Below are 26,714 nucleotides of genomic sequence, written 5' to 3' on the forward strand. Positions count from 1 at the left end.
TAAACGCTAGAAAATCAGCTTCTAGAGCTATTTATTATAGAGTCTGGAAGTCATACATTTCTTGGTGTGAGGGAAGGAGGTGGAACCCTCGTAGGTATACGATTGGAAGAGTTCTGGCCTTTCTTCAAGCAGGAATAGACTTGAAGTTGGCTTTAGGGACAATTAAAGGACAGATTTCTGCCTTATCGGTATTTTTCCAAAGACCAATTGTATCCCATTCTTTGGTACGAACCTTTGTTAAGGGAATAACGCACCTAAGGCCGCCGGTTAAGCCGCCTTTATGTCCCTGGGACCTAAATTTGGTCCTGACAGCCTAACAGTGTCAACTGTTTGAACCTATTGGACATATTCCGTTTGTCCTATTAACCGGGAAATTGGTTTTTTTTTTGGCGACTATAACGTCGGCTAGAAGGGTGTCAGAATTGGCCGCCCTTTCTTGCATTGGATCATCATCAGGACAGAGTGGTCATGCGCTCTCGTCCGGATTTTTTACCAAAGGTAGTTTCCAAATTTCATTTGAATCAGGATATCATTCTACCTTCCTTTTTTCCAAACCCTAAAACTAGGGAGGAAAGGTCGATTCACTCGCTTGATGTGGTGAGGGCGATCAAGGTTTACTTAAAGATGTCAGCTTCTTTTTGGAAGACTGCCTTTTTGTCCTGCTGGAAGGTTCTAGAAAAGGACAGCCGGCAACAAGTTCAACTATATCTAGGTGGATTCGCCAGACTATTATCCAGGCGTATGGATTAAGGCACAAGGTTCCACCTTGGGATTTGAAAGCACACTCCACTAGAGGGGTTAGTGCATCATGGGCAGTACGCCAACAGGTGTCTATGGCTCAGGTTTGCAAAGCGGCCGCTTGGTCTTCAGTTCATACGTTCACCAGGTTTTATTAGGTGGATGTTAGATCTCAAAAAGAGTGTTTGGCCACAGTGTGTTGCAGGCAGCTTTATAGTCTTGGGCCCCCCCCCCTCAGGTGCATTGCTTTAGGACATCCCAATTAGTCATTATTATGGTGCTCGGTGTCCCGTGATGTACAATAAAGGAAAAATGGATTTTTAATACAGCTTACCTGTAAAATCCTTTTCTTGAAGTACATCACGGGACACAGAGGTCCCTCCCCTCTTTTCTGGGATCGTCATTGCTTGCTACAAAATTGAGGTATTTCCTGTATAGGAGGGGATATATGGGAGGAACAGTCTTTCTATTGGTTGCCAGTGTCCAATCACCTAAAGGTAGCGTATAGCCCAATTAGTCATTATTATGGTACTCTGTGTCCCTTCAAGAAAAGGATTTTACAAGTAAGCTGTATTAAAAATCCATTTATTTGACTTCGCCTTTTAGGTTAGTTGTTAGCACAGTTCTCGTTTAAGGGTGCTTTCACACCGAGGCGGTGGTAAAGTACCACTATTTTTAGCGGCGTTTTACTGTTTTATTTAGCTGCACTATTCAGCCGCTAGCGGGGTGCTTTTAACCCCCGCTAGCGGCCGAGAAAGGGTTAAAACCGGCCTTAAAGCACCGCTGCCCGTTGATTTCAATGGGCAGGGCCGCTCAATGGCCTACAGCGCTGCAAAGATGCTGTTTGCAGGACTTTTTTTTTTTTTTGAAGTTTAACATGTTTATTGAGATAACTTACAGTAACAAAAGATGTCCATCAAAAGGTAGAGCTCAAAAAACAATGTCTCTTTACATCAAAAACTTAAAGGATACCTAATATAAAAATAGAATTGAGCCATATAAACATTATCAGCAATGTTGTATCTTAATGCTTCATAGGGCGTTATAATCTAGGGACTGACCAGGCACCCCTGACGGGATCACACTGTGTCCTGGTCTAGACCTTGTAAAGATTTAGATAAATATTGCCCTACCCATTAGGGGTCATGAGCCGCCCCCCCGGAGCCACTGTATCGCAACAGAGAGACTGCCCCGATCCCCAAGGGTGAACCCTTACTTCTTGTAACAGAGTAGTATATAATATCCTGTACAAAATTAGAAAAATAACGAACATAAACTTAAATTGTCGAAATAGCCGTAGTCATCTATTCTTACAATATCTGTAAAGTATACGAAATAGAGAAGGGGTTAAAGGAAAGAAAACAAAGGAAGTAAGGGAAAGAGAGAGAGAGCCAGCACTCAGCTCATGTTAAGCTATCCAGACTAGGAGATCCCAGGAACCAGGGATACACCTATATGCCCTGCCCAGGGTTCCCATGTTGCTTCAAAGGTTTTGATGTTATCCAAAATTTTGCTTACTAGTCTCTCCTGGGACATTAACCAAGAGATTTTTCTCTTAGCCGCTACATAGGAAATTTTTGGTGTCTTCCAGGCTTTAGCGATCGTAACTGTTGCTCCTAAAAACATGAAAGAAATCAAACGGTGAGAAACCTTAGGAATCTTGGGGATTTGCTCATTCAATAGAGCAATTTGTGAGGTCTTAGGTATCGGTAGGTTTGTTACTTTGCGGATAAGATTAAAAATCTTATTCCAAAAACCTCTAATTCTTGGTCATTCCCACCAAATATGAAGCATGGAACCCTGGGCTTGGCATTCCCTAAAACATAGAGGAGATGAGGAGGGGAACATCTTGTTCAATCTTAACGGAACCAAATACCATCTGGTCATCACTTTCCAGTTGGCTTCTCTTAATGAAATGTTCATTATACATTTGTGAGCTCTGATTCCTCTTCTGTGCCACGTCTCCAGGTCCCAGGTCTCTTGTAGGTCCTTCTCCCAGGCTTCCATATATGAGAATTTGGTGGTGGGTTCTAATAGTGAAGAGTATATTATGGATATGCACCCTTTTTGCTCTGTACCCTGGCCACACCAGCGTTCATAATTCGAAAAGGTCGGGGGGGTGGGTTTGTTTTTCCATATTGTATGGAGAAAATGGGAAATTTGATAAAACCTAAATTTTTCTGAGACCGGGATTTCAAGCTTTTCCATACAGAATTTCAGGGAGATGGGGCCCGAAGGAGTGAAATAGTGTCCAATCCTGTACATCCCCTTATCTAACCACCATTGAAATGTTTTGATATCCATACCCGGTCTGAAGAGGGGATTATGGAAGATGTGGGACAGCGGTTGAAAATCAGACGTCAAGGAGGGTGAGTGTTTTATATCATCCCATAATCTCAGGGAATGTGATAGAGCGGGGGACATGATAGGGGGTCTAGTTTTGCAAGGGGACCAAAGAAGGAAGTCTAACGTGTATGTAGGGACCGCATGTCTCTCTATGTTGATCCAGTCTGGGATTTCGTGTTTAAAGTAGATCGTTGAGAGTTAGGCTAATCTGGCTGCTTGGTAATATTTGAAAAGGTCTGGAAGACCCAGTCCTCCTTTTGTTTTTTGGCTATAAAGGACTTTTCTAGCTAGTCTATAGCCTCTCTTACCCCAAATGTATTTAATTATTTTGCCTTGAAATGATTTTAAATGATCTTTCCTAATAGGTATTGGGAGGGAACGGAAAAGGTAGAGTAATCTGGGTAGTAGGGTCATTTTAATGGAGTTGATTTTGCCAATCCATGAAATTTTGTGCTGGGACCATATGAGAAGATCTTTCTCTAGTTTACAGTACATGGGGGGAAAATTTGCCTGATACAAGAGTTCAAATTTTGAGGTAAGATTTATCCCTAAGTAACGAATTGAATTGTCGCTCCACTTAAATTTGAAGGACTGTTTCAGTCGATCAACTAGGGCTATGGGAAGAGAAACATTCAGTGCTTGTGATTTAGCTATGTTCACTTGTAGGCCCAATATATCCCCAAAAGAGTCTAAGAGTTTATTAATATTGGGTAATGATGTGATTGGGGACGTGACAAAGAGCAGAATATCGTCTGCGAAAAGGGCGCGTTTATGGACTGAATTTCCGCACCTAACCCCGTGGATGTTGACATTTGTTCTGATTGCAATGGCCAATGATTCAATCGCTATAGCGAAGATTATTGGGGAGAGAGGACACCCCTGTCTGGTCCCTCTAGAGATCGGAATGGGATTAGAGACAAAGCCCTGAAGTTTGACCCTGGCCACCGGACTCGAGTAAAAAGATTGAAGGATCCCCAAAAAATGTTCCCCAAAACCCCATCTGCGAAGGGTAGAGAACAAGTATGACCATGAAAGCGAATCAAAAGCCTTCCTTAAGTCTAATGATAACAGAAGGCCTTCCTGCTGAGGGGATCCATCCCAGGCAGATTGAAGGATTGAAACAATATCCGTCGCCCTCCTAACTTGGTCCGGGCCCTGTCTCCCTGGGATGAAACCTACTTGGTCCCTATGAACGTATTGTCCTATGAACGAGCTTAGTCTATTGGCTAATATTTTGGTTAGTATCTTCAAATCATTGTTAATAAGGGAGATGTGTCTATAGTTTTCTACTAGGGATCGGTCCTTGTCAGGTTTAGGGATAACTGAGATGAAGGCTGAGTTTGCATGGGTTTCAATGGCTTTGCCCATTCTTTTAGAATTAAAGAATTTGAGATGAGGAGCTAGGGTGACTGCAAATGTTTTGTAATGTTGGAAAAGCCATCTGGGCCTGGGGCGGAGTTAACTTTTAAATTCTTAATCACTTCTAGGGTTTCCTCTGTAGAGAAAGCTGCGTCCATCAGTTCAACATGACTTTTCTGAAGGCGAGGAATTTTTAGATCCGCCATGAATGCATCAAATCTGGCCTCCCCTACATGATTTCCCTTTTGTATAATTTGTATAAAAATCCTGAAACGATTGTAGACTACGTTGAGGATTTAGAGAGAACGAACCGTCTTGCTGCCTGATCTTAGGGAGGATGAAAGTACGTGTTTTGGGGGATAGTTTGGAGGCCAAAATTGTGTTCATTTTATCTCTATGCTGGTAAAATTTTGCTTCTGTCCAACGCAGGGAGACCTCGGCTTTAACCGTAAGGGCTAAGTTTAATACTACCCTAGCGGCATCTAGTTGTGCTGTATTGACCTTAGAAGGGTCTGTTTTATGTTGCTTACATAAAGCTTCAAAGTTATTTTCAAGTTTGACAACCTCAGAGGTTTTCTCTTTTTTGATTTGTGATGTCATTTGGATCAGCTTTCCCCTGATCGTGGCCTTATGGGCTGCCCAGACTGTTTCAGCCGAGGTTCCCTCCACGTCATTTAGAATAAAAAACTCCTTAAGCGCTTTCTCAATAATGGTGACCTGGATAGGGTCTTTAAGGATGGATTCTTTAAGTCTCCATTGAGGGGGGATTAAATTGAAGCCCTCGTATCACTAGGATAACCATCGAGTGATCCGAGAGGGAGGAGTCTTTGATGAAAGATTTTTTAACTAAAGGGATATGATGAGTTGAAATGAAAATGTGATCTATTCTAGAATAGGATTGGTGGGGGTTTGAAAAGTGAGTGTAGTCCTTGCAGGTCGGATTGGTTTCTCTCCAGATGTCTGCCAGACCTTGATTAAAGATCATTTTAGCGATTTTAGTACTAATTTTTTGGGGGCGCGTCAGTTGAGATGAAAGAGGCTTAGATTTATCTAGGGATAGGTCAAATGCTATGTTGGAGTCCCCTCCCAAAATTATTATTCCCTCCAACAGTGGTTCTATCGTTTGGAGCATAAGGTGAAAAAATTGAGCTTGACCTCTCTTGGGGGAATAGTACGAGATCAGGGAGTACATTTGATTATTTAGCATTCCTTTCACCATGACAAATCAACCCTCCGTATCTTTGCAAACTTGAGTAGTCTTAAATTGGCAGGATTCAGCAAACAGGATTGCCACCCCTTTTGTTTTGTCCTGAGCGTTTGCTAAGTAGAACAGGGGATAGTGGGCATGCAGGAAGGAAGGGTTATACTTTATTGGAAAATGTGTTTCCTGTAGGAACACCACATCCATTTTCTGGGAGCGGTATTCCTGCAGTACCTTCCGTCTCTTAACCGCCGAGTTTAGTCCCTGCACATTATGCAAGACAATTCTAAGCGATGGCGAGTTTACGGTATTAGGAGGCATGAATTGGTGTGAGAAGAGATGTATCCATGTATTTAACACTTACTCCACAAAGCCTAGATGTGAACAGCCTTGACAAAGTAGTGTGGTGAAACCTGGGACCTGGAGCCTCCAGACAAAAGAGAATCCACCGAGTGCTGGCAATCAAAAGGAAAAAGTTAAAGAATAGAAAGGAAAAAAAGGAAGAGAAACAAGAAGGCCAAACATAGGCCTATAATGCAGAAAGGGGGGAAAGCCCCCTCCTGCGTTAGTAACATCATTGAGCAGCCCTCTGAGAGGGCTGACACCCCATCACCCAAATACAGAAAAGCTATATTGGGGGGATGGGAGGGCACGCATGACTGCTGCCCGAGCCACAGTCGACTAAGGGCTATGATATTCTATAAACCTTGCTTATAAAAAAGATGTAACTTGTATCAGAGTCCATAGGTATAAAAGAAAAATTGTAAACGGAACCGAACCATCAGGACATATCACATTATAAACAAAAAGTGGAAGAGGAGGGATATTTGTATATAAAAAAAAACGTCAAAAAAGAAGGGACTTCAGTATGCAAGTAAAATATCCCGAAATTATGTGTGTCTTCTGTAACGGAGTCCTTGGGTATCCGAATGTATGATGCCAAGGTTTAATGAAGTCCGTCTTGCTTAAAACAATAGGATCAATTCCTGACCCCTATTGTGGGACGATCTCTGCAATCTTATCTATTAGATAAGCGGGACAGCCCAAAATGATGTGAGGGTCTCTGAGGTGTTTCCCTTCAGGGTCTTGCCCTGAGGAAAAATAAAAGTAAAAGGAGAGATGGCAAAGTCAATCTTCAAGTGGGCATTTGATCCTTCGCTCGATTGGTTTTGGTCGCCTTCCCTAGTGGAGAGAGGGGGCTGGCTGGTGATGATCTTTTGGAGGAACTTGCCTGCAGGTTAGATGTGTCCATATCTCCAGACTCCATAGCGATGAGTTTCAGGGCCAAAAGGACTTGTTCTCCTTATGTAAAGCTGGAGAAAGAGTAAGTTTTACCGTTAAAGGTAAACTTAAGGGCAAAAGGAAAGGCCCACCAATATTTTATTTCTTTCTGGGAGAGAACGAGTAGTAATGGTTTTAATGCTTTGCGTCTTTGAATGGTCATCGGGGAAATGTCCGCAAAGATCTGAATATCTTGACCTTGGAATGAGATGCTTGACTGTTTCCTGGATATCCTCATAATCTCTTCCTTCACACTGTAATGGTGTGGTTTTACTACTATATCCCTGGGGTTCCCGTCTCTCCTAGGGGGACCCAGTGACCTATGTGCCCTGTCCAGTTCCAGCTTGTGTGGCGGTATAGCAGGGATTAATAATTGTATGAGGTCCTGTATAGCTTTAGGTGCATCAGTTACTGATTCAGGGATACCTCTCACCCTAAAATTGTCTTTTCTGGAGCGATTTTCGAGGTCATCAATGCGGTTTAAGGCTACTTCCAATTGGTCCTGTATTACCTGGATATGGTCTGTATTCTGATTAGCCCTGGAGACCGTTATGTCTAGCTTATGTTCTATGGCTTCCATTCTAGAGCCCAAATTCTGAAAGTCTGCTCTTATATCTGTGGTGATCTTGCTGGCTGTAATAGCAAGCCCTCTATCAAGCAGTTCAGAAAATTTAATGAAAAGATCCCCTGCATTTAGGGGGATGTCTTGTGTCTGATCCAAGGCCTGCTTCTGGTTACATGAGGGAGCGTTAATGTTCCCTGGGCCTGGAGTGTTGTTTATAGGAGAGAGCATGTAGTTTTCAAATGTGCGTTCAAGCATTGATACTGTTGATACAGGCGAGGGGGTTGTAATGTTGTGGCTACCCAGATTTGCTTGGGGGGGTGAATGATAATGTGGCTGGGCTAATCACTTGCCTGAGCTCCGAGTGTCCTCCTGCTTGTGAGTCTCGTGGCTGAGACACGGCCGCCATCTTGGAAGCGGCCTGTGTTCCTTCTGCCGTAAATTGTGGCCCCAGGTCGCGGCGGACTGAGCTGCTGGACATCCCGGTGTGCTAGGACTGCTCCCCGTGCTATCCCTGTCTGAAGCGAGCTTCCTTCGGGACCGGTTCCTGCGCTAGTGCGACTCGTTGGCTCGGGCAGAGCGGAGCTCCTGGCTTACGTGGACATATTTGGAGACCCGCGCATGCGCTTTGTTTGCAGGACTTTTTTTTACCGTCCTGCAAGCGCACCGCTCCAGTGTGAAAGCACTCTGGCTTTCACACTGGAGTGACAGGAGAAGCTCTTTACAGGTGCTATTTTTAGCGCTGTAGCGCCTGTAAAGTGTCTCAGTGTGAAAGCAGTCTAACTGTGTCTTGGTCACGAAAGTAATTTTGGGTATATTTTCCCTACCACCTAGCACTAGTGTATTGAGAATTTGTAATTTTTTTTATTTCCAATTTTAAAGTGCGTTTCTAATCACGATAAAGTGTATAGAAAATCGAATTTAAAGAATTGCTGATAATTGTAATAGGTTTATATTTATTCAGAGATTTTGGCGCTATTGGTATTGCTAAGATGTGAGTTTTGCAAATGTTGCTTTGTTGAACACATTTATGTGGTTATGTAGAAGGTTGCTTTAGTAGGAACTCTTCAAATATGGTAATGTCAATACATTTTTTAAAGAAGCTTATTGATTAAATTTACAGTTGCGGATCAAGTGGTAGAGCAGTTGATAGAAATGCTTTCAAATCCGATACAGTCAAGGTGAAGCAAGAGCCCGGAACAGAAGGCGATGTGTGTAGTTTCTCAGGAACCGTTAAGCAAGAAAAGTCTGAAGATGGGAGAAGAAGTGCATGCATGGTAAACACATGTGTTAATGTAACGTTTTCTTTAAAATATGTTCTACATTATGTGTATGTCTGTATATATTTCTATTATGTGTTCTTCTGGATGCATGCTCCGCAATTAGGAGATGCCCTTCACTTATTTGAGTTAGATGGTTACGCAAGACTTTTGCAAAATACTATATTCAAGAAATTGTACCTTATTTTTTTTTTTTAATGCCAGCATTTTAGAAGCCTATAAATCAATCCATAAGGCCTCTCACACAGGAGTATGAATTTATGCTGCAATAATGCTGGATTTTTTCTGCCAGAACATGACAAAAAATTCCTCTAATGTTCCCTGTGTACGTGTGTTTATGCATATGTGACATTAAGCTTAAACAGTCTACTGGCTATAATTTCAATTTATTCTGAACATTGGAATACATTTCTGCTCATGCATGTGTGTGTTTTTTTTTTTATACCTCTAAACCCTGCTCTTTAAAGAGTTACTAAACCCACAACAGTAAAATCTGTATATGCAGCATAGCATGCTTGTTATACTCACTGTGGAACTTAAGGGGTCAATCCTCTGCATTGTGTGTAAAGGCTGTTTTATCCTGTATACACAGATCCTTCCATCCTACACTGTCTATCTGGGGAAGGCCAGCTAAAACAGGCAGGGTAGCCACCCTGCACATGCTCAGTTGTGTCTTTTATACTGGAGAGAACATTTCCTTGTTCTCAGAGCTAGCCAGGTCACATGATATTGACATCACACATGTAGGCGTGTATACAGGCTGTAGTGGAAATCTTCCACCTGAAGTCTCAGCACTGGAGAAACTGTACAGTTTGATGTAACCGTGGTATACATATCCTCCAAAAAGATAAATAGTGGCAGTATTTTTATGTAAAAAGATTTATAAACTGTGAGCACTGGGGGGGGGGGCAGGTGGGCGAATGAACTATTTTCATATTCCTGGGTTTAGTAACACTTTTAAAACAAATCTAAACACCTGATGTCCACGGCCACATAGGCTAACACAGAACTGCATTTAGAGGCTTAAAAAAAATATGCTGCGCACCTGTGAAAGCAGCATTTTTTTTTATGCCGTGTGCATAACGCCTAATGGTGACCTATATAGCATTCCTAATGTTTAGAACTTAAATGTGAACTCTGGTGTAGCACTGCAAGGGTTTAAATGCTCATTAAGTTTAAGCTGTAGAGGAAAAGACTGTAGTACTTACTGTCCACCTTATGCCGTGGCCACCGGCACTCTTCTTTTCTCTGCAACACTGCAGGTTGTGGGAAGGCACTCCTTGTCCTCATGTACATTGAAGGGCTGTTGGGCCTGCATTGTATGTGACATCAGAGTATGACTGCTGGCTGGAGTACCTTATAGAAAAGGCTTTGGCAGACAGGTCACACAGCGTGGAGAAAGGCTGCTTGAGTAATGAATATGGCAAGTATTTCAATACTCTACCCCTAGACTTAATGTGTGTTTAAAACTTGTGTGGGGAGGGCCCACTGCCAGGGTAATTTTTTATTGCTTGTACCTGAAGTTCGGCTTTAAAATCATTTTTACTTGTGGAGGATTTCTAAAATTGTTACATTAGCACTCTTTTTTTTTTAATCTTGTCTGTCTTGTAGTTTTGTGCAGCTTGTTGTTTGCATGTTGAAATACTCCATGGAAATCAGAATTTTCCTGGTGGTACCTTTTCATTGGGACATTATTAAAGTGTTACTAAACCCACAACAGTAAAATCGGTCTGTATATGGAGTAAAGCATGCTTGTTCTCACTGTGGAACCTAAGGGGTTAATCCTGCACATTGTGTAAAAGCTTTTTTGATCTGGTCTTCTCTGATCCTCCCCTTTTACTGTCCCCAAGCCATCTCCTGATAAGACAGCTTATAAAATCACTCTGCACATGTTCAGTTTGGTGTGTATTGCTTATTTATTGGGAGGGTGCATGTGATAAGCACAGGGCCTCTCAGCACTGTCCAGACTGAGGGTCAGGGATCATGCAGCCTCATAGGACAGTCAAAGGAGAATGAAAACTCTTCCTACAAGCTTTAACCAGGCACTGATAGAAATCACAAGACTGCTATATACTGCTGATGAGAAAAGGTATTCAACAATTTATATTTACTAAAATTATTGCATTTCCATGTTCTGTGTACTGTGGGGGACCAGATATAGTGAATGCATGGTCCTGGATTTAGTAACACTTTAAACAATATGTAAACTCAGTACAATACAGTATATTTTAATGTCGGAAATAACGTGTGTTAACCATAATCAGATGTAGCTGTGTGAAAGAAACATTTTGTACCCTTTTTTGTTTGAGGTTTTATCCTGTGATCATGTGACTGCATAGTCCTCCTTCAGTTCTCTCTCCCTCTAGCAGGGGCGTATCTCAAGAGTATGTGGGCAGGCAGCATCTGATGTCACCCACAGCAGGGACGTACATTCCCTGTCAGTCTGCATAACAACATTCTATCTGTATTCCTGATTTACACAGCCTGCGGCTCTCCTCCCCCTCTCTAATCACTTTCTGGTCAGCTCCTCTCTTGTCCCGCACCTGATCTCCACTTCACACAGTGCCCCAACATATACTGGATTCTGATAAGTCTGCAGCCCTCCCCCATCTCCAATTCAGCTGATTCTTCAAGTCCTGCAGCCAATCACATCACATAGTACCTTAAATACTCCAGGTGAGAGTCTGGACAGTCTGCAGTCCTCCCTAATCTCCTGTAACAATAGTTTCAATCTCTTCCTGCAGCCACTCTCTCACACATTTTAAACCAAACTTTCTACCATTTACAACAGCTTCTTTACTAATCCTAATCCATCCGGGGGGGGGGGGGGTGATTACTAGCTGACAGGTCAGACACAGAGGGCAAGAACATTCCAGCCTGTGTGCACTGTAGTTTAGGCAATGAGTCTCCGTTGTCTGAGCAGGGCTGGGAGGGGTCGTGGCACTAAACAGACTACAGTAGATAAAGGATGCTGTGCCTAGGTACAGCCTCACTATCGCCTAGCAGGTACGCAACTGACCACGCTAGGACAGATCTACCATTATGGCTAGCGTGGTCAGTTTGAAACAGGAACTTGGAACAGAATGGCCAGGTATTTTTCAGCAACCTGCTCAATATAAACAAAGTGTTACAGGCAACACTCGCAAAGCATGAAAAACAATAATTGATTGCGCTACCTGTAAAGTGCAAATACAGATGACACACTCTAATGTAAACAAAGTAAATGTAGTATAAATATATGGTGTCAATAGTGATACTCATGAGTAAATATCACCTCAGTGAAAGCAACGAATAATCATCAAAGATTGAAAAATAAAAATAAAAAAAAACAAGTGAAAGCAACAGTCCAAATTCAAAATGAGTTCAAAAAATTAAATACAAAAATTATATTCAAAAAATTAAATTCAAGAAAGTGTTCAAAGAATGTTGAAATCGGACTCCTGGATAAATTCTCCTGGGGTTCAGCAAGGCATCAGACAACAGTGATCCAACACCGGCCACACAGCCTACTCACCAGATTGTGGTGACTCCCATGACAGAAGTCAAAACGCTTCAAGAACAGTCAAGGAAGCTCCACACAATCACGGTTCAGGTGCTGGAACTCAGGTACCTCAGGTAACACTGTAACTGCTTAAATGCATGCAAACGAACTCCCGGATAAAGATGGGTCATTGAAGACCATTAGTGCCATGTATGGGAAAAAGATGAATGAACTCCCATCATGAAGTATGCCAAAATTTATTGGTCAGGCTAAAAAAGCTAGAAACCGCATCACCCACATGTGGGTTCTAGCGGACAAATACGTTGCGAACGGAAATGGCGTGTCACGTTTGGTGCGTCCGACCGGTTTCGTCAGTGAGCGCAGGATCCCCTATGACGTCAGCGCGCGCTGACGAAACCGGTCGGACGCACCGAATGTGACACGCCATTTCCGTTTTGCAGCGTATTTTTGTTTGTCCACTGGAACCCACATGTGGGTGATACGGTTTTTAGCTTTTTTTTAGCCTGACCAATAAATTTTGACATACTTCACGATGGGAGTTCATTCATGTTTTTCCCATACATGGGACTAATGGTCTTCAGTGACCCATCTTCATCCGGGAGTTTGTTTGCATGCATCTAAGCAGTTACAGTGTTACCTGAGGTACCTGAGTTCCAGCACCTGAACCAAGCCGTGATTGTGTGGAGCTTCCTTGGCTGTTCTTGAAGCGTTTTGACTTCTGTCATGGGAGTCACCACAATCTGGTGAGTAGGCTGTGTGGCCAGTGTTGGTGGTTGGTCACTGTTGTCTGATGCCTTGCTGAACCCCAGGAGGATTCATCCAGGAGTCCGATTTCAACATTCTTTGAACACTTTCTTGAATTTAATTTTTTGAATATAATTTTTGTATTTAATTCTTTGAACTCATTTTGAATTTGGACTGTTGCTTTCACTTGTTTTTTTTTTATTTTTATTTTTCAATCTTTGATGATTATTCGTTTCTTTCACTGAGGTGATATTTACTCATGAGTATCACTATTGACACCATATATTTATACTACATTTACTTTGTTTACATTAGAGTGTGTCATCTGCACTTGCGGTTTGCAATCAATTGTTTTTCATATTTTATCACCATTAGAACGTGCTGCTCCTTAATCTATATTAGTTTAACCAGCTTCCATTAGTTTTCACTATCTATTAAACACTCGCAAAGCAGTAGGCCTAGTTGAAAGCATATATGGGTTTTTCATTTTAGGGGTTACAAATGCTTTAAGTATGACTTTCTTGATTAGTCCAGGAGGTAATGGAATGTTGACTGCTCTGTTTGGTTTAGTGGATTAAAGTATACCGTTTTATTTTTACTAGCTGAGTAGTCCAGAGAGCAGTCTGACTCCTCCACTCACTACCACCCTGCACCTTGAAAGTGATTTGGAAGCTTTGGCCAATCTAGAAAATCATGTAAAGACTGAACCTAACAGCACAAACCGAAGTTGTGGACAATCAGCGCATGGTACCCTTGTCAACGGAAAGTCTCCAATTCGTAGCTCTATGCATCGATCACCACGTGGAGGCAGCGGAGGTGATGGTACGAACAAAGATGAAGATCCAAATGAAGATTGGTGTGCTGTGTGCCAAAATGGAGGAGACCTTTTATGTTGTGAGAAGTGCCCAAAAGTCTTTCACTTAACGTGTCATGTACCCACACTCCTTAGCTTTCCAAGGTATAGCAATAATATATTCTTTTTTTTTTTTTTAGTCTCACTTCCTGCTACTGTGTATGTATATGTGTATATTCAGATAGTCATGTTATACTGCCCCCAGCAGGAGGCATGAACACTGGCAAACAGAAAAAATGTAGGCCAACCTCCATAATAACCCCTTCTCTACCCAGCATGTCAGTTTTTTGTTGGTGTCCTGTCCTAGGAGGTTGCTCACCTTTTTCCTTATTTCCCAATCTTCATTGTGTTTTGCAGACCTGAGTGTACTGGTTTTATCTGTGGAGTGCTTTCACGGTACAGAGGTCTAAATGTGACCTATCTCCTGAAGATTTATTTAGTTTACCACAGCAAAGATCTTGGTTGAGGGACATAGTGTTAGTTTCATTTTCAGGGTGGAGTGACACACTATTTTCCACCATTTAGCCTACAGAAAGCTCCATTCTGCTGCTACTGAAGCAGTACCTGGAACTCAACTTTTTTTTTTTTTTTTTTTTTTTTACTCTCCACCTACAGTGACCAGGCCTACACCTTCCTCAACACCAACTGCTTAGGTTTGTTGGTATCAGTCAGCTTGCCTCATACTTTGCTTAATTGCATTACCACCTGTGTGGAAGAAACCTCTCTTGGCTAAGACACAGAACAGTCCCACTGCCACCAGGGAACTCTGCCCATTCTCATCTAGTGGCTCTGAAGGTGTTTAATTTGATATCCCCAGAAAAGACACCTGTATTCTAGAACCTGGTATCCCCATTGTTGTCCTTATCGGAGTCTTCCTCTGCTCCATCAAGTGGGTTCATATCCACAGTGATTTCCATGTCCTTTCAGAAGTTTAAAACTGTATTCAGGTACACAGCCCACAGAGGTTTGAGTTCGCCCTAGTACAATGCGCGGCAAAGTCCTCTACTGACTCTTGAAAAAGCTGGGTCTATGGGACCTGTCGCCATTTTTGTCTCAGGGGTCTATCTCTGAGAGAACGGTTTTTGCAAACCTGGGTTTGTCTGAGGTCCAAAGACCTGTTCTACTGGGGACTTACACCAGTATTTTATTCTGTAGATCCAATCATGTTTGTGGTCTGTCTTCCCTCGTTGGGTAGTTATGTTCTACTTGTTTTGGTGGGCTGTTTTACAGCCTCTCACCTCACTGATTCAGGCTTAGTTTTCCTTTGGATAAAGTCATGCCCCACTAGTGGTAATCTTCATTGACTTGGACTTGATCATCAGGTAGAACCTTAGGTGGCTTCTGGTGATTGTCAGTTTCTCATCTTGCAAGGGGTCTTAACTGCTTCAGATTTGGGCGCTGTTCCTTCAGGTGGTTCTGACGTACAGACAGTTTTATTCCTTGAGGTCCTGTCATTTACTGTTGCCCACCCCGTAGTTTGACTGCTTTTTAGTAATCTTGACTGTATCTCGATTTTTGTGTCCACCAATGGACAATGGAATAAGACGTTTTTGTACTAAAATCATTTTTTTTCCATCTATTGAGGGACATGACTTCCACACCTCCTTTGTCTTTTTGCTTTGCCTTTAATACTTGTTCACCAAATAGAGGCATGCCAAGTGAGGAGAGGTTTATACAGAGGTTGGCCTATAATTTTTGTTTGCCAGTGTCCAGACCTCCTGTTGGTAGTATACCATCACTATATATGAATTCCTGTGCCCCCCATTGGCCTCATGAGCTCCGGCGTGTTTGCACACTCCAGGTGCAGAGCCCGCCAGGAAGACGGCGCTGCGCTAATCAAAGGCAGTGAGACATTTCCCGATCTCTGCAGCCAGATATCAGGAAAATGTCTCACTGCCTGTGATTAGCGCAGTGCCGTGCTGACTTCCTGATGGGGTGTGTGAAAACGCTGGATCTCATCCTTAATAAGTACAAAAAATCTGAAATTTTGGGTTTTCTTCTTATTGTGAGCCATTTATAATTATCATTTTATGTCTGGTGTTTAAACTCGTTACATTTTAATTGTTACATTTATGAAATAAGAACAAAATATAGAATCTATATTTCTAATATAACTATACTGCAATCAGCATACTGTTTAAAAAAAAAAAAACATTACAAAGGTTTCTTCTACAAAAAATGTCTTTTTTTTTTTTCTTTCATCATCAGTGGTGAGTGGATCTGCACATTTTGCAGAGATCTGAACAAGCCAGAGGTTGAATATGATTGTGACAATTCACAGCACAGTAAAAAAGGGAAGACTGTACAAGGTTTAAATCCTTTGGACCAAATGGTACGTGTGAAGTTGTGCCTGCAACTTATACAGCATATACAGTATTCCACTTAAACCCATTTTCTTTTCTCAGAATACAGTTAGACAAGTTTTCCTACACCTGTTAAAAATAGTTGTTCGAAAAATATTAGGGGCTGTTGGGAAACAGATGCACTTAATCCCTTTCCAGAACAGGTACCCTAAAATAATGAAATCAGGGTTTTCCCTTATCTCAACTGAACGTTCGCCTTGGAATTTGTTTATATGTAAAGCATGAAAATACTTGGGGCTGGAGAGCACTTTCAAAGCTTGCTACCCATTAGACAGATGTACCATGGTGCAAGGAGGCGCAAAAAATTGGACCCCTGTCTTGATGTCAGGATGGTTAAATCCATTCAATCAGTACAGCCACATATAGGTACTTGGGCATGGCGGAACATTTCATTAGATCCGAGTAGCTGGTTGACCCAAAAATTCCAGCTGTAGCTTCTATTCTGTATTTAAACAGAACCTGATAGCTGAATTAAAGTGTAACTATGGCCAAAATGACATATGATAGTCTGTCACTAGCATTAGCACAAGCAGACTTTGGTTTTCCAAGTCCCCCTGTAACGTAGTTTATTACCTTGTGATTAAGGATGAGCTCAGATATGTTCCGATTCTAGTTTGAACCCATCTAAGCTATCCTGCCAGGAAGCTGTCACCGTGCCCTGCCAATTAGGTATTGCCAAGACATTTCCTGCCCCAAAACCACACATATAAAGGGCGGGTATATGTGCAGGAGGGGGAGGAGGGTGGTAGTGGCATCGTGACAGCTTTCTGCGGGATAGCTCAGGTAGATTCGGACTAGAATCAACACCTGAGCTCATCCCCACTGGTCATTTGGCCAGAAGTTTAACAGGCAAAGCTGTCCAGCAAAGGTGGTAGTTAGAGGGTTGAAACAAATAATTTAGCACTGTAGGGATTGCTTACAATGGTCCACTTTTCATTTGTATAAAACTTGTATCCCAAAAGGGAAAAAGCTATTGCTGTACCTGCTAAAAACTCATTTGTTGACATTGGACTTCAACTTGTGAGTCACTTGGATAAACTACATCTTAATCCACTAGTCCATCTAACTTTACTCTCTCTCCTGATTGACAATGCTGCTGTCCAAGGGTGGCTACATTGGTCTTCCATAGATACTGTGAGAAGCGTGAATGTAGCCACTCTAAGACAGGTGGTGTGCTATTGGTCAAACACCAGTTGAAAATAAAGGAATACAATTGGGTTTAGTTATGCTTTAACGTTCACCCTTAGTCAGAACTATTCGCTTTAGATGTGATAGTTTGGTTTTCATTCCCCTTGAAAGTTTGTTTTTTTTTTTTTTTTTCTTTTTTTGTGTTTTTTTTTTTTTGTTTTAGAAATGTGAACGGCTTCTCCTGTATCTCTACTGCCACGAACTGAGCATTGAGTTTCAAGAGCCAGTCCCACTAACTGTAAGTCAGTGTTTTAATAAGTTTTTTTTTTTTTTTGTTTTTTTTTTTTTAAATGCATGCCATTTGTTTCTGTATGTAGTGTAGGCACTGCTTGGTGTACACGGCTTTCTTTGGCTTGAATTAAGTTAGGGAGAGCAATTGGTTTCCATGGCACTGTTAGTTTGAAAACCAGAAGTGATGATGACAAAGTGCCACTACAGAAGAGTTTTGTTTGAAGTCTTGGTATTTGTGGATAACAGCTTTGGTACTGTGTACACCAATGTTTCTCAACTCCAGTCCTCAAGTACCCCTGATAGGTCATGTTTTCAGGATTTCCCTCAGATGAAACTGCTGTGGTGATTACTAAGCCAATGAAACTGATCAAATCACCTGTGCAAAATATTGGAAAGCCTGAAAAGATGACCTGTTGGGGGGTACTTGAAGACTGGAGTTGAGAAACATTGCTGTACACATCTTGAGGCAACTGTAAGCTTTATTGTGCACACTTTTGAAAACAAAAAATCAAAACGTAAAAGGTATTGTGAACATAAAGTAAAATAAAAGGGAATTTTCTTCTAACTTGTCAACTATTCATTTGCAATCAAAGCAATATTAACGTCGGGGTGTGAAGCAAATATAGGAACAGCTAATTGATCTTTCAAAAATATGCATGCCAATGGATTTTTAAAATCTGTCATTGCTGTGGGGTATGGTTAGTGCATCTTATTATACACCAAACAGCCATAACTTTATGACCACCCACCTAATGAGTAGGTCCCCCTTTTGGTGCCAAAACAGCCCTGACCAGTCAAGGTAGGGACACCACTAAACCTCTGAAGGTATGCTGTGGTATTCGGCACTAAGCCGTCAGTAGCAGATCCTTTTGCGAAGTGATCAGACTTATTTTTATTAGTCAAACCATTCTTGAACCATTTTTGCAGTGTGGCACCCTACTAAAAAAGCCATTACCATTTAGGGAATACAGTTTCCATGAAGGGGTGTGCTTTGTCAGCAACACTGTTTAGTTGGTGTCAAAGTAACTTCCCACTTGAATGACAGGACCAAGGTTTCCCAGCAGATGATTGCCCAACGCATAACACTGCCTTTGCTGGCATGCCATCTTCCTATAAAACTCCCACTCTGTTTGCAGCTATTGCCATATAGACCAATCATATTTCATATATCACTGAGGCCCAATCGTTTTGGTGCCATAAGGATGATTTATTCCCCACATAAACTTTACCTATGTTTTACAGTGCATTCCATTGATCATTGCAGTATCATATTATCTTAAGCAGCTCTGTGACGCAGCCATAGATATACTCCCCAATTGCAGACCTGCAGTATACTCCATCTCAAAGCCTGTACCTTTTTATTTGTTGGTCGACGCACATGCCAAACTTTTTATTTTTATGTTTGTGATATTGCTGCCTGACTTTACATATTCTGATAGGAACCTTGCCTCTACAAGCTTGTATCATATACGTTTTTTTTTTTAATTAAAATGAGGATTTCCTTTCATTTTCGTTCTTGAGCATTTTGCTAAAAACAAGTTCTTCACTGATGTACACAGGATTCAGCGATAATTGGGTTATACTACAGGAGGATTTGGAGACTCATGCCTAACAGAAGGCATGCTGGAAATGCCAGTGTCCTTGCAGTATGGAAGATTTTCTCTACTGGAATTTATCAATTTTACTAGCCATTTTCTTTTTCTTCAGACAAGGCCTTATGTAAACACAGCTTGAGCTGGGCTAAGACTTGTACAGCTTTCCAGATGAGCAATTTCTCAGCATTAGATTTGGAAGGCCTCACTAGACTTAACAATTGCAAGTCCTCCTTGGAATGTGACCTTGGGCACTGAGCTCTGCTTGTGGCACTTTCTAGACCTCTGTGTGCTGTTAGCCACAGAGAGCTATCCAGTTCTAGAGCCTCTGGACTGACCCAGTCTCTGAAGGCTCATTTATTTGGTCATATGGGCTGAGCACCAGGAGCTACTTTGTTGCTGAGGAATTGCGGGCTGCATCACTATGTGTGGTGTTGAATGTGTGCACACTCAATGCTCTAGTTTCCCGCCATTCAGCAACGCAGAAGACAGTTTAACTTTGGGTAGTCCTCTATGCTGCCTACAGTGACCTGGCTACCTCTGCCCATTTTAACCTCCCCTGTTTCAAGCAATCAGTTCCTAAATGTTTACGTTTTTTTCCTTATATTAAAGTGAAGTTATTCTCAATTCAGGTGCCACATGTCAGATCCCAAACTCAAGAGTAGCTGTTGTGCTCAATTAGGTCTCAGACTCAGTTTTAACATTGGTTCTGGAAGAGGTCCTCAGTGTTTCCTTTGAAACAGCTTGGAACGTTAACCACTCCTCCATTAAGTCCTTAAATTCCTCTGAGTCCTTGGTTTCATCAGGTTTGGTCCTCTCATTTTTGACCCGGGGTGATTTCACCGTAGTTATGCAACATTTTATGGCCCAAATTGCAATTTTAATTGTGGACCATAACCAAAAGGAACATAGGTGTACCCTAACATTCTACTGCAGAATCACTTGATTTGCCTGCAGCCATAGCAACTTCTGAGCCTTCGGTTACAGTATCTAATGAAGACTCCTATAAATGCTTGACTGAGGAGTTGCTGGCAGCTGCAATAACTTCAAGGCTTAGAGAAGACTATATTGGCTTTTATTGACAGTGCGCGTCAACTTAAAGATGGAACTGCAGTAGTTTCTACTAGTGCTGCTAGCTACTATTAAAACTTTTCTCATTTTACAGGCTTTTCCCAGAAGGCCTGTAAGCTGACAAAAGTCCAGTACCATTAGAGAGGCCTTCCTTAAAGAGGAACTGCAGTCTGCTCACATAATTTGTAATAAAAACATCTTTGCTATTCTGAAGCTTCCCTCCAACCAAGTTGCATATTTTATATATACTGTGATTTTGTACTTGCCAGATATGCTGCAGAAATCTCCCTCCACAGAGTCCGGCTGCATCCATTTTAACTGTGGACAGCTAAAGCTGCTGCCTGTTCACTTCCTGGATTTACACAGAGGCATGCCTTCAGCTCTGCAGCCCTGCAGCTCTCATTGGTCCTCTTATGACTCACCCCCCTCCCTTCCTGGCAAACTCTCAGGAGAGTGAGGGAGCTGTGCATGATGTCAAAAGCCTAGGCTTTTTACTAGACAAACAGGAAGTGGGCTGTATAAGGTATTTACTGGCAGGAATAAAAATTACTATCCAAAGTTAAAACAACAAAGGCAGAAGATGTAATAGATGGATAGATAGACTCAAGGTCCGCTTTAGCAACACTGCTCCTGCAGTTGATCTAGCAGTGCCCCAAATTAATAAAGCTCAGACGATCCCAGTACAAGATGTGCCAGTGGTTAGGATCTAATAGACATTTGAAATGATCCTCAAAACCTTGTTTTCCCATTAGGGGAATGAGTTCATGGCAAAGGATCCAGCTTTACTCCACACTAATCCTCTGTTTGTGGAGCGCTTACTGTGTAGATGGCTTAATTGATGTCTCCCGTCATCTTTCCTGTGTGAGTCCATCAGGAAATATGCAGTGAACTCTTTGGTTGAAATGTTGGTCTGAGGAGCAGGTATAAGAAAAGTGTTTGCTGCTTACACCCTTCGAGTGTAAATGTTTGTTTGGAGCTGCCTTGGACACCCACATCAACCAGGATAATGCTATCATTTTCCAAGAAAGCAAATCTTTATGGATCATTTGTAAAATCAGGAGAAATTTTAGCTTAAAGTGGATGTAAACCCACCACTCATTACAAAACTATTTTACTAATCTACATGTGTATACATGCTTCCTGCATGTATCCTTACCTGTGAAATGTCACCTCCTTCTGCACAATGAGCCTCACAAATCTCCGGAATCAATGGGTGTCTATTATCTGGCGCTCTGTGAGTTGTGACATCACCAGACTCCCCGCCCACCTCTACACTCCCCTTGGCTAGGCAGCTTTGCGAGGACGAACCTCGTGCTTGTTCAGTGACAGTGCGCACACAGTAGAAACAGAGCACGCTCAGGGCCCCCTGTCACTCCTGCGCATGTGCTATACACTGTTAGAAGAAAGGAGGGGGATGTGAAGCTGGGACTGCTTGTGCATGAGATAAGGAAACAAGCTGTAACTCACAGCATGGGGGAAGAAGGCACACATTTATCTGTGGTGTTTTCTTTCTCGAACATCACGGGACACAGAGCCACAGTAATTACTGATGGGTTATATAGGTATCACTGGTGATTGGACACTGGCACACCCTATCAGGAAGTTCAACCCCCTATATAATCCCTCCCCCTTGCAGGGATACCTCAGTTTTTACGCCAGTGTCTTAGGTGATGGAAGTGTAAAGATGTCCTGTGCTGAGCTCCAAAGGGAATATCCTAAGATCCTATACTGGGGCAAGCCAGGCGAACCGGATCCATTCAAAGTGTCTTTTCATGGCCGAATTGAATGGTACCCGGGCCTCGTGTCCGAAGAAACGAGGTTTTACCCGTAATGCTTCTCTTTAGAGAGCTGGACCCCGCAGATCAGAAAATGGCTTTAAACTTCCTAATTTCTGGCGAGGTGCTTTACGGTCCCAGAACTGTTGGATCCCCCTATTCGTAGGGGGCCCCAGTCTCTGACGTTTTTTTCAAACGGAGCCCACCGTGAGAGGTGAAGATTGGGTCTGTGTAAACAGCACCCTGCGGCTGGATAAGGTAAGAGGAGATTCCACAGAATTTTTGAGTTCTAGTGGCTTTTCTCCTTTAAGGTAAATGCATGCTATGCCTATTGTGACCACCGGGGGCTGCCAAGAGCACAAACCTGCACATGCTGACTGTCTGTCTAAGGTGTTTTCATCGCTGATTATGTCCCAGCGTCTCAAGCAGGCTGCAAACAGGTAAGATGGAAAGGGGGATTTCTCATGTTTGAATGTTCCCCCCCAGGCTAGAGAGGGGCCACAGGGGTCTAGAAAGTGGTGATACCACCCGGGCTCTGCGGCCTAATGGCCACCATCTCTGAAGATAGCCGTTCAGGCAGATCTTGTTACCAGCCTCCCTCCCTCCCCCCCCCCATCCCCAGCCTTTCTCCAGAAGCATGACAGGAGAGTCGACAGAGCGGGAAGCGCTCGTTTTTTTCTAAACTCGAGGGGGGGGGGCGGTAGAGGAGGGGGCGGGACGTCAGCACAGGTGCTTAGACTCCCACTCAGGCCAGCTGCAGACTATTAAAGGCACTCTGTACAGGTGCACTCAGCCTTCTGAGAGACACAGAGCTGACGGTCACATGTAAGGTGGGACACAGGCGTTCTCCTAGGCAGCATTTACTGAAGTAATACCAGACTGAGCATTGGGTAGCAAGGCTTTTAGCCAGACTACATCGCTCAGCGGGCAGTGTTCATTTGTATACCTCACACCTTGTTGCTTTGCACTATGGGTAGAAGAGGTTCAAGCACCCCAGGAACCAGAGACACTAGGGGATCTCGTTCAGGTTCTGAGGGCCCCCTGTCGGCAGCATCCCCCCCCCCTAAAGATGGGCCAGGGACGGCTAGCCAGGGAGAGCCATCGGGGTCAGGGGCTACACCTGCTTTTGGCACTTCAGCCCCTGTATATATTACACAAGAGGTTTTTTCCTCAACCATTAATGGTCTAGAGGAAAGATTAATGGCCGTGATTACGGCTTCACTCAGTGGAAGAAAACGCACTAGGCTTTCCTCTGTTCCCCAAGACCCTCAGACAGAGGAGCTCTGGGATAAAGGAGATGAATCCCTTTCAGAGGTTCAGGATGGGACGGATGATTCCTCTTCGGAGGAATCAGGTTGAGAGGGACCCTCTGCGACTTCCCAAGAGGAGAAAGTCTTAGTGCAGATCCTCACTGGATTGGTCCGCTCCACATTTAAGTTGCCCATACCTGAAACTGCTAAAGAATCCTCTTCTGCTTTGGGGTCACTGAAACCTTTCCAAGCAGCACATGCTTTTCCTGTTCATACTTTACTTGAAAAGCTCATTTATTCTGAGTGGGATCACCCAGACAAACGTTTTTTTCCGCCGAGAAAGTTTTCAACACTTTATCCGATGGAAGAAAAGTTTATTAAAATGTGGGGAATACCGGCTATTGATGCCGCCATTTCCTCCGTAAATAATAGCCTGACTTGTCCTGTAGACAATGCTCAGATGCTCAGGGATCCTGTAGATAAAAGGATGGAATCCCTATTGAAGGATGTTTTCTCCTTAGCAGGATCAGTGGCCCAACCTGCAGTAGCAGCGATTGGAGTCTGTCAATACTTAAGAGACCATGTTAAGCAGGTCATCAAAGTATTACCTGAACAGCAGGCCCAGGGGTTTGCTAACCTTCCAGCGGCCTTATGCTTTGTGGTTGACGCCATTAGAGATTCTATCGTGTAAACCTCCCGTCTTTCACTGGGGTTGGTGCATATACGTAGAATCCTTTGGTTGAAAAATTGGTCAGCCGAAGCACCATGTAAGAAGCTACTGGCTGGGTTTCCATTTCGTGGTGCAAGGTTGTTTGGAGAGGACTTGGATAACTATATCAAGAGAATCTCTTGTGGGAAAAGCACTCTCTTACCTGTCAAGAAGAAGAGTAAGCGTCCCTCTTTCAAACGGACTCTTTCCCCAGCGCTGGGGGCTTCAGCCTCCAGGCAGTCTCGACGGCTGCCTCCATCGGGGTCCAGAGACAAGAGTCAACCCCAGGGACAAAAGAAGTCCTGGGGAAAGAAGCCTACTAGGCAAAACACTAAGACCTCTGCACGAGGGGGCGCCCCCGCTCACTCGAGTGGGGGGAAGACTGCGACAGTTCTCAGAGCTCTGGCAGGAGGACTTCCAGGACAGATGGGTAATCTCCACGGTAACCTTAGGGTACAAGCTGGAGTTTCAGGAATTCCCCTCTCCTCGGTTCCTCAGATCAAATGTTCCCAGAGACCCAGAGAAGAAGCAGTCGCTCCTTCTAGCGTTAGAGCGACTTTTGTCGCAGGAGGTCATTATGGTAGTTCCCGCAAAGGACCAGGGATTGGGCTTCTATTCCAACCTTTTTACGGTCCAAAAGCCAAATGGAGATGTCGGGGCCCATTCTGGACTTAAGGGATCTGAACCGATTCCTAAGGATTCAATCCTTCCGCATGGAATCAATTCGAACAGTAGTTCCCACCCTGCAGGGAGGAGAATTTCTGGCATCAATAGACATCAGAGATGCATATCTGCATGTGCCCATTTTTCCTGCTCATCAGAAGTTTCTGCGCTTCGAGGTAGGAGGGCGCCATTTCCAGTTTGTGGCTCTGCCTTTCGGGATAGCCGCTGCACCTCGAGTGTTCACAAAGATCTTGGCTCCTCCTCTGGCCAGATTAAGGGCTCAGGGTATAGCTGTCATAGCATACCTAGACGACCTGCTCTTGATAGACCGGTCGGTAGCCTCTTTGAATGGAAACTTGAGGACCACGGTCAGGTATCTAGAACACCTGGGTTGGATCCTCAACTTAGAAAAGTCTTTCCTAAAACCAGTAAGAAGACTGGAGTATTTAGGTCTGATTATAGATACAAGCCAGGAGAAAATATTTCTACCCCAGGCAAAGATCACTGCTTTGAGAGAGCTGATTCTGACAGTAAGGACCAAGAAGGGTCCCTCAGTCCGCCTTTGTATGAGGCTACTAGGGAAGATGGTGTCTTCATTCGAAGCAGTTCCCTATGCTCAGTTTAACTCAAGAATGCTGCAACACAGTATTCTGTCAACCTGGAACAAGAAGGTTCAGGCATTAGACTTTCCGATGCACCTGTCGCATGCGGTGCGTCAGAGCCTCAATTGGTGGCTCATACCCGAAAACCTGCAGAAGGGGAAATCCTTTCTACCGGTTACCTGGACAGTGGTAACAACAGATGCCAGTCTGTCAGGTTGGGGAGCAGTTCTGGAACAGGCTGCGGTCCAAGGGGTATGGTCTAAGACAGAGAGGACCTTACCCATCAACATTCTGGAGATCCGGGCGATACGTCTAGCTCTAAAGGCCTGGACTATCAGGCTACAGGGTTGTCCGGTCAGGATCCAGTCCGACAGTGCCACAGCAGTGGCTTATGTCAATCATCAGGGAGGCACCCGGAGCCGAGCTGCTCAAAAAGAGGTGAACCAGATCTTAGTCTGGGCAGAGATGCATGTGCCATGCATATCGGCAGTTTTCATCCCGGGAATAGAGAATTGGCAGGCGGACTATCTAAGTCGCCAGCAGTTACTTCCAGGGGAATGGTCTCTGCATCCCGACGTCTTTTGGGCCATATGCCAAAGATGGGGGGTTCCAGATGTAGATCTCTTTGCATCCCGATTCAACAAAAATATAGACAGATTTGTGGCAAGGACAAAAGATCCTCTTGCATGCGGGACGGATGCGTTGGTGATTCCGTGGCATCGGTTCTCACTGATTTACGCATTCCCGCCTATTCTGCTACTACCACGACTCCTTTGCAGGATCAGGCAGGAAAGGAAGTCGGTACTTCTGGTGGCCCCCGCTTGGCCCAGAAGGACTTGGTATGCAGAAATAGTAAGGATGACGGTAGGTTCCCCGTGGACACTACCGGAACGCCCAGACCTGTTATCTCAAGGTCCAGTGTTCCATCCTGCCTTACAAACGCTAAATTTGACGGTTCGCTATTGAGACCCACGTTCTGAAGAGTCGTGGGCTCTCAGGTCCTGTCATATCTACCTTGATTAATGCAAGGAAGCCAGCTTCCAGGATGATTTATCAGAGTCTGGAAGGCTTATATAACCTGGTGTGAATCCAGAGGTTGGCATCCCAGGAAATATGTCATAGGTAGAATCCTTGATTTTCTACAGATGGGATTAGAGATGAAGCTGGCCTTGAGTACCATCAAGGGCCAGGTCTCTGCTTTATCAGTATTATTTCAGCGGCCACTTGCTTCGAATTCTTTGGTCCGAAACTTTATGCAGGGGGTGATGCGTCTTAATCCTCCGGTTAAAGCGCCCCTAAACCCCTGGGACTTGAATTTGGTCCTGGCTGTGTTACAGAAACAGCCTTTTGAACCAATAAGTCAGATTCCTTTGGTCTTGTTGACAAGGAAATTAATTTTTCTGG

The 26,714-nt window shown here is 43.5% G+C and overlaps 1 protein-coding gene across 1 annotated transcript in view; it reads left to right on the top strand.

Annotated features, from left to right (window-relative positions):
* The window catches only part of TRIM33 (tripartite motif containing 33), a 253,604-nt gene that overhangs the window by 198,810 nt on the left and 28,080 nt on the right, over positions 1–26,714 (top strand). Inside the window, exons 14-17 of the mRNA XM_073613483.1 lie at positions 8,611–8,764; positions 13,616–13,971; positions 16,075–16,198; positions 17,581–17,655. Of these exons, the coding sequence (XP_073469584.1) occupies positions 8,611–8,764; positions 13,616–13,971; positions 16,075–16,198; positions 17,581–17,655 (709 nt within the window). The remainder of the gene's footprint in view (positions 1–8,610; positions 8,765–13,615; positions 13,972–16,074; positions 16,199–17,580; positions 17,656–26,714) is intronic.

The sequence above is a fragment of the Aquarana catesbeiana genome, linkage group LG02 (genome assembly GCF_042186555.1).
Source record: "Aquarana catesbeiana isolate 2022-GZ linkage group LG02, ASM4218655v1, whole genome shotgun sequence".
Lineage (NCBI taxonomy): Eukaryota > Metazoa > Chordata > Amphibia > Anura > Ranidae > Aquarana > Aquarana catesbeiana.